The sequence below is a fragment of the Tupaia chinensis genome, unplaced genomic scaffold, assembly GCF_000334495.1.
Source record: "Tupaia chinensis unplaced genomic scaffold, TupChi_1.0 Scaffold000044_1, whole genome shotgun sequence".
Classification (NCBI taxonomy): domain Eukaryota; kingdom Metazoa; phylum Chordata; class Mammalia; order Scandentia; family Tupaiidae; genus Tupaia; species Tupaia belangeri.
Window position 1 is genome coordinate 1,972,214 of NW_006159500.1, and position 13,230 is coordinate 1,985,443.

Here is a 13,230-nt window from a genome sequence, read left to right on the forward strand (position 1 = left end):
AAAAAAAAAAAAAAGAAAAGAAATCACCCCTCAGAAGAATGGCAATGCCACAGTCCCTTCTTCTCCATTCTTCTCTTGGAATTTGGGATTTGGGGCACATACACACATATGCCCAGTGTGATTTTCAAGCTGCCGGGGCTGGGACTTGACCCATGGTTGGCCATGTGGGAGTCCAGTTCCTTAACCACTATCCTACCTATTGACCCCAGAAACTTCTTAATTTTAATATCATTGAATTATCAATTAATTCTTATATGTTAGTTGCTTAGGTATTATGCTAAGGTAGCTTGTTTGCATTCTTAAATTAGACACACAATTATAAGCCATAAAGCTTGATATTAAACAAGGCAATCATTTAAGTAACCGAAGACATTATCAATAAAGGAAAAGTGATAGATAGGGACATGTTCAGAGCTATGCATAAAAAATAGAGTATCTGTAATACAAGAGCTTAAAATAGTTGATAAAAATTAATAAAATAAAACATTTTTCTAGAAATTAATATTATTGACACATTAATAACACATCAAAAACATAAATGACTGGCATACATGCACACACAATAGTCTGCCACCCATTATTAATATGTCATGTATCTATCAGATTGGGAAAATATAAAGTATTGGTAACTTTCAGTGAACTCTGCTATACAACATAGCATGTATGCTTATCAATGTGATACTTGGCACTTTAAAATGTATTAAGAGAATAAAACTCACAATAATTGTGAAAAAAAAAAAAACAAACACCAAAGGCATGAAAGAGAGGTTGACAAAAACAGAAGAACAAGGGCAGTAAATAGAAAACATCAACAAAGTGGTAGATGTTAATATAGATAATCACATTAAATATCAGTTAAAAGAGTTTATTAGAGTGGATCAAAAAATAAGAGTCAACTGTGTATTATCTGCAAATAGCCCACTTTAAATATAAAAACACATATAGATTGAAAAGAAATGGAGGGAGGAAGATACACCATGCTTACACTAATGAAATAAAAGTGGAGTGGTTAAGCTCAGTTGCAGTAGACTTTAGAGCAAGAAGTTATCAGAGATAAAGAGGGACATTAAATAATGATAAATCAATTCTTCAAGAAGAAATAATGATATTTAATGGGTATGAATCTAACAACAGAGTGAAAAATATATGAAGCAAAAATTAGAACTACAAGGAAAAGATTAAATCATTACTATAGTTGGAGACTTCAACATGTCTCTATCAAAAATGGGCAGATCTAGAAGGCAGAGAATCAGTAAAGACATATTGAATTCAACAACACCATCAATTATCAATTGTATATAATTGATATCTCTTGGAAAAAAATGCCAGAACTTTTCTGGAAGGCAATCACCATAAATTGAGATTAATGAACAAAAGAAATAGAAAATAGTGGTAAGTACAGATGGTAAGTGGGGACATATGGTTTCTTTCACTTGTTGATGAGAAAAATAGAAAAAAGAAAACATTTATGTCATATTTTAACTGATAGGATTATATGTCATAATATTAAAATAAAATGTTGGAAATTGTTTTGAATAGGGTTAGCCTGAATGTTCCAAACAAAAGAAATAATAAGAAGTTATATACAATTGCTTACTTATTTTCCTCTTTTAATAACCTTAGTTTGAACTTTCTATCTACCGGACTTCCTGAAAATGTCTTAGCGACTTCTTAGAGTCCCAGAGCCTTCTACTCTTGTTATTTTGTACTTGGCTAAATTAAGTAAGTACTAAGGAGTCATAGATTTTCCAAATGTGATCAATTCAAAATTTAAAATATAAAAATATTTATACATATCAGAGAAAAGTGAGTATAGGTGGAGTACTGTGCCCACTTGTTATATCAAATGAGTAGATCCCACTAGCCACTAATCTGAGAACATGGAGCTCAAGATGAAAGCACATTAAGTTTTATTTTTATGAAATTTTACTTGCAGTGATATAGATTAAGTTTAGTGTAATATATATGTACATTAAATTTAAAATAGATTAATTGTTCACACCATGAATAGAAACTAAATTTTTCAGAGTTTTAAATATGTATGCCTTTGCTTTTAGACCTTTGTTTGTAAATTGGCAATACTTCCCAAATATTGATCCTCTACTTTGGGTATGTGGCCACCAGGGGGTGTTAGTGTGCTGCCACCGTTTGGTTACAAAGGTAACCTGAGTATTGCTGAGTTTCAATTGAGGGCATGAAGCTCTTCCCACAAGATAAGGCTTATGGTCTTTTCTTTAAACCAATATATTAATAAATGGCTAATTCTTCAGAACATTTCTTCATGTATTTTCTTTTTTTCTCGTAGGAAATACTGATTAACTTTTATTTCCTTTAAAAGACATGCGCTTTTTTATTTGTAGAGCTAGTAATCATTTTCTTACCCCTGTCATATCGCGGTTTGTACATTTTTATTTTCCCTGTATCTTTTTAAGTTTATTTTATCTTCAGTGAAAGAGGGGAATGGTGGGGTGGGAAGAGACAGACAGAGAGTACCCCCAACAAGGTTTTTACATTGTGGTTCACCACCTTCACCATTCCCAGCTAGCCAGGATCACGGGCAGACATGCACCCAGTGTGCACAGGGAGACTTGGGATGCAAACCAGGGACCTTCCCACGTGGCCTCACCATCACTGAGCATTGTGTTTTTGCTGTGCCACCACAGCTGGTCTTCCTTGAATCTTTTAATAAAATTACATTAAATGTATATATGGCTTAATCCATTTCACCTAACATTTAGTTAAATATCTTACCAAGTTGCTAAAGACTTCATAATTAGTAACTTAATAGCTATAATTCAAGGTTTTCTATTGGGTAGATGTACCACAATGAAGTAATTCTAAATATTATTTATCATATACTAAACCTCTTATATGTCAGGTACTTTACATGTACCATTTTTAAACTTTACAACTTCACTGTGTAGGTAATATTGTCATCATTGTACAAGTGAAAAAAAACACTAATTAAATTTTACCAAAGTTATACAGCCAATGCTAAGCTGACATTCAAACCTTTTAGTATCAAGCTACCTATGCATTATTATTTTTCTATTCCACTATTTTTTAGAATTCAGTTTGCTTCCAACTTCTACTTTTATAAGCAGTAATGGCATAAACATCTTTATACATTTTGTCTCTTTTTTTTTTCCCTTTTGGATTACCATTTTTCCATGGCATTACTAGGATGAAAGTATTTTTGTGTGTGTCTCTTAATATATATTAATTCCTAAACATTTTTCTCTTTTTTTTCCCCCTTAAGTTTTTGTTTTTGGGCATGCATGCTCATCAAAGAGAAACAGACATAGAAGCAGAAAGGGAAACTGATGAGAAATCACCCCACAAGAAGGATGACCATGTTACAATCCTTTCTCCTCCATTCTTCCATTCTCCTCTTGGGATTTTGGGTGCACACACACATATGCCCAGCATGATTTTCAAGCTTCTGGGGCTGGGACTTGAACGGTGGAGTTGGCCATGTGGGATCCAACAGCCTTAATATCCATGTCACCTGCTGGCCTCCTCCTAAAAATTTTTTTAATTGCCGAGGACACACGCACTTGACAGATAGAGAAAGAGAAAGATAGGGAGAAAGCAACCCGTCCCCAATGGGGCATGGACATACCACAATCCCTTCTCTTTCCTTTCTCCATCTTGTTGGGATCATGGGCATGTATGCATATTGTGCCTAGCATGGTTTTTCAAGCTGCCGGGGCTGGCAGTTGTACCAACTTTAGCCATGTGGGATCTGGCTCCCTTAGCCACTGGGCTACACAGCCCAATTCCTAAACTTTTAAACTCACATTATTATTTAAATCTGGCCTTTTTCATCTTTCCTGACTAAGGGGTGCTTCAACATCAAAGCTCCGTAGGATGTACTTCTTTTCTGTGACAAAATAGTCCTAAACTGAAGCCATATCATCAAAGGATTTGGGTTTCAAGGATCTGTGGGTGAAGAGACAAAGCAGGAAGCCTGATATGCTGACATGTGCAGGAGGCACCAGTCACCACACAGAGTAGAACCCACAGAAATGAGTGGAAGTTGTGAAAAGGAAGGTTTTTGTTTTTGAAGAGGTTTTTGTTATATAGCACGTGTGCTCACCAGAAAGACAGAACACGAGAAATCACCCTCCCCCACCCCCCCAGGGAGGATGGCCATGCCGCAATCCCTTCTCCTCCATTCTCTTGGGATCTTGAGCATGCACACACATGTGCCCGGCATGAGTTTAAGCCACCAAATGTGGGATTCGAACCGTGGTCTATTACGTGGGAGTTCAGCGACATAGCCATTACACCAACTGCTGGTCCCAAAGGCAGGGTTCTGACTCAGAGCAATAGCCATCTAAGCACAACAGCTTTCCAAAGCTGGAATGAGCTACCAAAGGAGGCTGCAAACTAGATATGTAAGCATAGATTGAATGATCACTGAGGAGACTCTGGTGATCCTAACAGAGCTGAGGACCACCTTTGAGATCAACAGGTCTCTAACACTAGATGAATCAGATCACATAGGAAAATGGTACAAAATTCGTTGCTTTGGGCAGGAGTGGCTTGTGCAGAAACCAGAATCATTAGTTGGATCTTTTTTTTTTTTGGAGAGGTTTTTGCCTTAGGGTGTGTGCGCTCGCCAGACAGACAGAGAGATAGAGAGACAGAAAGCGAAAAATCACCCCCCAGGGGGAATGGACATGTCACAATCCCTTCTCCTCCATTCTCCTCTTGGGATCTTGGGCACGTACGCACACGTGCCCGGCATGAGTTTAAGCCACTGGGTCTGGGACTTGAACCGCGGTCGACTACGTGGGAGTCCAGCGACATAGCCATTACGCTAACTGCTGGTCCCAGTTGGATCTTTTTTTTTTTTTAATTGTATTTACTTAGAAGCATTCAGAATGTCAACAAAATAACTGCAACTTTTTTTTTTTTTTTTGCAATTACAGAGTGGTATTCAGTTAACAGAACAAGTGTTTCATATAAGCTGCATCAGAGACAACTGAAGATGAAAAACCTACCATCCCCATATATAATAATTTGTGCAGTGTACCAACAAGAACCTGTTTTAAATTTCCATGCCAATTTACAACCCCCATACTGTACCAGACAAGGTTAGTGGCTATTGAAAATACCACCAGGACAGGGCTATCTACAGACACATTCGGTAGTGTGTTAACTATACAAAAAAAGACACTGTACAGTTTAAAAACAAATCTTACACAGCCTTACATTTCAATTTTTTTCTTTAAAAGGAGTGAGTTGTGTACAGGGGTGGTTAAATGCTTTATAGACAAGGAAAAAGAAACTGCACTACAACCAACTTATTCATCATCATCATCTTCTTCATCTTCCTCTTCTTCCTCTTCATCTTCCTCTTCATCTTCCTCTTCTTCCTCTTCATCTTCCTCTTCTTCCTCATCTTCTTCATCTTCCTTGTCTTCCTCCTCCCCCTTCTTTTTCTTGCTCTTTTCAGCCTTGACAACTCCCTTTTTTGCTGCATCAGGCTTTCCTTTAGCTTGGTATGCAGCAATATCCTTTTCGTATTTTTCCTTCAGCTTAGCAGCCTTCTTTTCATAAGGCTGTTTCTCATCTGCAGCAGTGTTAATCCACATCTCTCCCAATTTCTTTGCAACATCACCAATGGGTAGGCCAGGATGTTCTCCTTTGATTTTTGGGCGATATTCAGAACAGAACAAGAAAAAGGCTGAAGGAGGCCTCTTGGGTGCATTGGGATCCTTAAACTTCTTTTTTGTTTCCCCTTTAGGAGGGATATAGGTTTTCATTTCTCTTTCATAACAGGCCTTGTCCACCTTTGCCATATCTTCAAACTTCCCTTTCTCTTTAGCAGACATGGTCTTCCACCTCTCTGAGCACTTCTCAGAAAACTCTGAAGTTGACTGAAGCATCTGGGTGCTTCTTCTTGTGTGCACAAAGAATGCATATGATGACATTTTGCCTCTCGGCTTCTTAGGATCTCCTTTGCCCATATTTAGTTATGCTTCCTCCGCGAGGCACAGAGTCACCCAGTGCTCGTCCGGCTCTCACTTGCCCTGGCGCTGTCTCTATGGAGGTCAATGTACTGCAATGGCTGTCCCCAGTTGGATCTTTTTTTTTTTTTTTTTTTTTGAGAGGTTTTCGCTACAGGGTGCGTGTGCTCGCCAGACAGAGAGGGACATAGAGACAGAAAGCGAGAAATCACCCCCCAGGGGGGATGGTCACGCCGCAATCCCTTCTCCTCCAGTCTCCTCTCAGGATCTTGGGCACACACGCACACACGCCTGGCGTGAGTTTTAAGCCACCGGGTCCGGGATGCGAACCGCGGTCGACTACGTGGGAGTCCAGCAACATAGCCATTATGCTAACTGCTGGTTCCCCCCAGTTGGATCTTTTTAACAAGGATCTCAGGTGCTCCTCTTTCAGGTATATGAAAAATGCACTCTTTAAGACGTATTCTAAGCCCATTCTAAGATACTGGTTGCCACAAGCTGAGCAAGATAGTGGGGCCAGCAGGTGGTGTAGCAGTTAAGGTGACGAACTCCCACATGGCCAACCGCTTTTTGAATCTTGGACCCAACACCTTGAAAATCACACCAGGCACATGTGCATGTGTGCCCCAAATCCCAAGAGAAGAACAGATTGCAGCATGGCCACCCCCTCTGAGTAATGATTTCTTATTTTCCCTGTCTCTGTCTCTCTCTGATGAGCGCATGCTCCCTATGACAAAAACCTAAATAAACAAACAAAACCCAATAACGTTTAGAAGGCAAAAATATGTTAAATCTATCATAGATTTGGGTTTTTCCTTACTATGAATCCTAAGTACAGGCATGCCCCTATGTTTTATTTCTAATATTTTGGAATTCCAGATACATTGATCAAATCATGCCTCTGTTCCTTTCTTACCTGATCAGTTTGTCTTTTGGTTCCAACTTGGCTGTCATTACTGAATCAAGAATGGAAAACAACAAATAAGCCCTGCGTGAGTGACAACAGGACCGCGGAGACCAGCCACGAGAAAGTAAATAATCACTACAGACTGGATCTGGTCGGGACAGCCCTGTGTGTGCGCAGCCCACCCGTCTCCACTCTCCACGTCTACACCACAACAGACAGCGCTGGCCGTGACCTCGTTTCCCCAGCTGATCAAGCCTTGTTGGAATGTGCCGGCTTCAGCATGAGAGACACAATGTATTTGCCATCAATACTTAAGGAATTACTAGAATGCAGGAGGCCAAAAAGGTAATCAAGTCAAGCTAGGAAAAGGCTGAAAAGAATACTGAAAAATCTTTTCAGGGAAAGTTTCAGACTTCTTTCACTTCATTTCAAATGGAGTTTCCAACAGTACTTATTCATTACTTATTTATAATGTATTTATTTAACTTATTTAAATAGGTTACATATTCTTTCCTCAACTACATATTTATCAAGATGTTAGCAATGAATATTAACCCCCCCCAATTGAAACTGTTGTAATACAGATTTAATTGTGAACCGACTACATAATTATACTTCCTAGTAGCATTTAGTAAAGGGTTTACATGATGTGAAAATGTGAGAAAAAGAAGCAATATTACTGAGTGAAGTCCTACTTTTAGAGTATTTGAACAATAGATTGTTCTTGGTAACTATCGGGTCATCAGGAAAGTCATGAATCGCTTTTGCATAGGAGAAAGCATGACTTTCCCAACGACCCAATACTAAGAAACTTACCAACGACTTGGAAGTTCCTCAAGACATTGGGATGAAGGGGTGCTGGTTATTTGGGCTTCTATTATTTAGACACTGAGTAAAATCAGAGTTTATAGTATTGGCCTGACAAATATATGAATATTTGGAGGAATAATTTTTCTCTCACTGGCTTAATTTCTTTATTTTTATAAATTTTAGAATTATTTATTAATTTCATTTTTCATTATTATTATTTAATTTGCTACAAGGCACATGCACTCATGTGAGAGAGAGGGAGGGAGAGAGAGAGAGAGAGAGCAAACAATTCGCCAGGTCTAGGACTCAAACTGCAGCTGGTCATGTGGGAGTCCAGAGCCCCAACCACCATGCCACCTGTGGCCCCCAGTTCCTTTGGTTTTTTTTTTTTTGAGATGGAAATATCTACATTTTGGGGGGAGGATAGGTGATGTTGAATTAATCTCTTTCTTTTTTTAAAAAAATGTATGTATTTAATTCCATTTGTTATTTTAGTTTCACCAAAGAGAGAGAGCGAGAGAAAGGGTAAGTAAGAAAGCAAGCCACCAGGTCCAGGACTTGAACTACAGTCAGCCATGTAGGAGTCCATCACCTTAACCACCATGTCACCTGCTGGCCCAAGCTGAACTATTTCTATACCATGTAATACTAAATATGCTAAGTCAAAGAAACACATAGCTTAGAACCCTTTCCTGGTATTTCTTCTATAGCACTATCATTTTTCCTCCCCTTTTTTTCTTCTTCTTTGTAAGTATGATATTGTGAGCTCTTTATTTGGGATAAAGCCCCATGGCCCAGACTTGCTTGGAGATAGCTCCGAGAGGGCAGGAGAGACCTCGGGGTGTCAGGTCTCACAGCCATGGGTGGTCGTATACTTTTCCGAAAAGCCCTCCAGCTGGTCTAGAAGGTCCTTCTTGCTTACGTCCCAGTCTGCTGGCCAAAGCATGGTAAACGTCTCCTTGCCCAAGACGTACGTGTAATGAGATTTGATTTTCCACAGGTCTGACATCTGGCCCATGATGAGATATGACTCTTATTCCTACAACCCTAGGGAGTTGTGGCAGCAGGCATGGATGACAAATTTCTTCATGCTGAGGGGCAAGGCAGGGTTGGTGCCACTCTTGATGATGGCTTGGAGCTGCATGGTGAAGTAGATATGCGAGTTGGAGGCTGATTCCAGCCTGACCTTGTACACAAAGTCCATGCCCACCTCACAGGCCAGTGCATGGAGGTCCTCCCGCTTCAGCTGGGCACTGTCCTTTTTCTGGGCCGGGCACTGTTCCTCGGTGTATCTGCAGACATCTTTGTTAGCACCATCGTTTTAATGGAAACAAGCTTGTAAATTCTCGAGCTGCTAACATGTGAGAATGCAAGGGAGTCTGCTCAAGCTAAAGTACACACATCACACATTCAGAAAGAATGTGCATGAGCCATTTCTGCAAGCGTGCACTCTGAACGTTCTCGCTCAGTGTGGGTCACTGTGCACCATCCCCTCCCGATCTCAAGTAGCTCAGCAAACAATCCGCCTGTCTATACCTAAAAGGCAAGTATTCTTGGGGTTTTTTGTTTGTCTTTTTATATTTTCTGGCAAGAATACTTGGAAATTTTTAACAACTTAAATATCAGTCGACTTTTGTTCCTTTTACCCTTTCATGGAAATGTCAAGCATTCATATTTTCAATACTAATGAACAACCACCAATTGTTTTAATTTCATTATTTTCTCAACTGAAAGAGTGCTTACAGAGCACCGAAATAGCTAAGTTTTCTTTTTATAGATTTCTCTGGTGAGCCTGAAACAAGTTTAAATTGAAAGACAAAAAAACTTGCAAACTCCTTCCCTCTGAATAGCACTGTCTTGATTAAACTGACCTCCTTTATCCATCCCTCAGTTGAAAAATAAAAAAAAGACCCCAAAGAGAGAACTCAAAGCCCAGGGTTTGCCCAAGACATCCAAGTCATTTTCTTATCTCTAGGCAGGACTAAATTATGTTTACACTGCCAGAAATCTACCTATCTTAAAAATAGCCAGAGAACGTTCGGCCACCTTAAATGGTAACAAATCTAGGAGAGAGGGTTTAGCTTCCTCTGGTACCTGGGCACAGCACAAAATCTGGATTGCAATCATTTTGTAATCTAAATAGTGTGACTTGCTGAATAAACCCTTCCACTTGCTGTGCTCGCTATAGAAGAGATTTGAGAAATAATATTTGCCCTTTCAGGAATAAATTTCTGCTTTTGTTCACTAAGTGACACTGTCTAGATTTGTACAACTAAATGCATCTTTAAAAGGAGACAACTTTCTTTCCTGATCCTAAGGAGCAGTGCAGGAAGAGGAGTGAAGGTGGAGTATGTGGCCCGGACTGTTGCTAAGTTAGAGAAACAGAGGGAACCAGATGTGACCCTCAGTTCACGGAGGCTTGTTTGGAAAGCGCCTGTGTGGAGACACCCTGGCTTTGCAGACATGTGACCTGGCACTGCAAAGGAGAAGAAGGAGCCTCAGTGCAGGGAGAGTGCAGGGACAGCACCGGGACAATGCCAGGTCCTTGTTTTGTAGATGTGTTTGGCTGCAGCTCCCAAAGTCCTCATGGCTTTCCTGACACATGAAAACACAGACGGGATCTCTGTCACCTGAGATTTTTTTGTTCTAGCAGTTGCTTAACCTTGTTCAGCAGCTGCCTATACTAGAGACTCCAGAGAAGAAGCAGGCTTGCAATCATTGTCCCATGTCCGTCTCCCACTCCTTGTCCCTAAACATTGCTTCCTAATTTAATCGAACATTTCTAACTTTGTGTATGGAGAAACAACTTTGCTTGTACCTGTTGTCAGAGAATCATGCACTCACCTATTGAGTCGGTACTGGTTATGGTACTCTCTCTCCTTCACTGCGCTGTACTCGTTCTGATACTTGAGAAGTTGCTCTCTCATTTTGGAGACCTCCGTGGAGAAGGCTTCCGGGAAGTGATCGGCTTGCTGCAGGTGAAACTGCTGCTGCTGTATTTGCTCGGTGAAGCGTTTGGCATTCTGTAGCAGCTGGACTTCTGACTCTTGTGTGCTGGTGGCATAGAGAAGAGAATCGCATAATGAGAAATCTACACCCTCAATACCCTTTCTGGTTCCTGCAGGGGTAGTGAGGAGGGCAGAGAGCATGCCCATAGCTGCTCCCCATCTCTCAGTGCAGTTCAACTCCATCACAGTTTTATGCTGAGTACTGTGCTAGGAATTAGAGATGAATATGAATAAGGCTCAGCTCCCCACAGGGAGCTTACCATGGAGCAGAGGGAAACAGATGGAAATCGGTAGTGGAAATATCAGGTCACAAGTACTACCACTCGTAGACCAAGGCAGTGGCAGATGAGAGAGAGAGGATTGAATTCAATGGGAACGTGATATTTGCCCTTGATTTTGAAGAACAATCATGATTTCCAAGGATGGGGGAGGAGTTTGATAGGAGAAGAGTGGGTACCTCCTCGAATAGCCCCAGCAACCCTGGCTTTCTTGCATTCTTGAATTCTCCTGACATGATCAGGGGAAAATCTTTTCCCCCTTAGTGAACTAAGAAAACACAAAACTTTTCTAATGATTCTTAACTAGGGAACTAGGAAGAAAAATGCCCCCTATAACATCATGGGCATAAATTTACAGATTTCTGACCCAAACCTTGACACTTGGTTAGAGCCAGACTTGAATTATCACAGTGGAGAATGATTCTTACATACCCACATATATATCGGACCTTGGGCTGATCTAGACAGGGGCTGAATAGAGGCAGACCTGATGAGACACAGAAATTGGTTTTGGCAAAATTCCCACTACCTTCCAGAATTCATCTACACTGCAAGCTAACACCAGGCCTCGCTTTACCAGTGGACATGATTCATTTTTCTTTTCTTTTTTTTTTTTTTGAGAGGTTTTTGCTATAGGGCACATGAGCTCACTAGTAAGACAGAGACAGAGACAGAAAGGGGGAAATCACCTCCCAGGGGGGATGGCTACACCGCAATCCCTTCTCCTTTCAGGATCGTGGGCACAGAAATAAAGGCACCCAGTGTGAGTTTAAGCCACTGGGTCCAGGATTTGAACCATGGTCAACTACATGGCAGTCCAGCGACATAGCCATTATGCTAACTGCTGGTCCCCATGATTCATTTTTCTTAGAAACATTTGCATTTAGCTCCTCCTCCTACTTAGGAGCAAGCCCTTACCATTTTGTATAAAGTCAGAATTCCCTTTTGGTGTGTGGTTCCCACCAACTTTCCTCACCAACAGAAATCTTCAGGTTCTAGCTCATTTGCAGAGATGCTCAATGACTTGATCAAACCTATCTTGCCTGAAGTTACCAGCTCACCCATTTTCCCAGGCTTTAACATGTTACTTGCTCAAGAGCATCCAGCAAACCATTTAGTGAGACATAATATGTTCCAGGCACTGTATTCAGTCCTGAATAGCAATAACGACAGCTACAGTGCCAACACATCTCATTTCCACCAAAAGGGAATTCTGACTTTAAACAAAATGGTAAGGGCTTGCTCCTAAGTAGGAGGAGGAGCTAAATGCAAATGTTTCTAAGAAAAATGAATCATGGGGACCAGCAGTTAGCATAATGGCTATGTCGCTGGACTCCCATGTAGTTGACCGTGGTTCAAGTCCTGGACCCAGTGGCTTAAACTCACACTGGAAAGCTAAGGTTATTTTCTTACAATTCAATTTCCTTATGTGCTACTATACTTTGAAAACCTACAGTCACCTGATTTCCTTAACATGACAATCTTCAGGTACAGAAATGGCAAGTATCAGCCTGAGCCACAGTGTCCGTCCGTCCCCCCCGCACCCCCCAAGAAAGGAAGAGCACCAGGTGATTAGGGTGATTAGCGTTCTAGCCAGAACACAGCCGGCAAGTCCGGCCACACATACTTGAGACACAGCATCAGCAGAAGAGAACTGAACAACTCTCTTAACATGATTTCTATGGAAAATTAGTTCAGTTTCAGTTCAGTAATTTTCAGCCTGTATCTACTTGGCTGCAGCCCCAGCAGCACAAGAGGAGACTCCAGTTCTTCATGCCTTTCCCACCGAGCAGCCAGTGGGAGTGAGAAAGTGGAGGGTGTTTGTAATGCAAGAGAGGGAACTAAAGGGCCTAGAGGAGGTAAAATGTGGTTATCACAAGGGAAGTAACTATTTTGCAACACAATCTGGAAGCTGGAAGAAATAACACCCTAGCCTTGGTCCTGCACCACTGCTTGTTCTGGGGCCCAGGGAGCTGAGCTGTGCACCAGGGAAGGAGGAAGTGCAGTCAGATCACCCTGCCAAGCTCCACTGGGCCTTAGAAAAGAGCTGTGCAGAGGGTACAAAGGACTGCAGTATTCTTTTATCTGCCAAGAGGCTCACAGGGGTGCCCTGAGGACTGTGTGGACTTTTCTCCCACTTAAACAGTGTGAAGTATGTGAGAAAAATGACTCTAGGCTTTCGCTCTAAAGTCTCCAAATCTGAGTCTTGGGGTTTATGAGTTCTCACTGACAGGCAGGGCCAACTATGG

At 41.1% G+C, this 13,230-nt stretch overlaps 1 protein-coding gene across 1 annotated transcript in view; it reads right to left on the reverse strand.

Moving 5' to 3' along the window:
• CCDC146 (coiled-coil domain containing 146) overlaps window positions 1–13,230 on the reverse strand; it is a 169,552-nt gene that overhangs the window by 56,165 nt on the left and 100,157 nt on the right. The window contains exon 4 of the mRNA XM_027773352.1: window positions 10,540–10,749. Within this exon, the coding sequence (XP_027629153.1) occupies window positions 10,540–10,749 (210 nt within the window). The remainder of the gene's footprint in view (window positions 1–10,539; window positions 10,750–13,230) is intronic.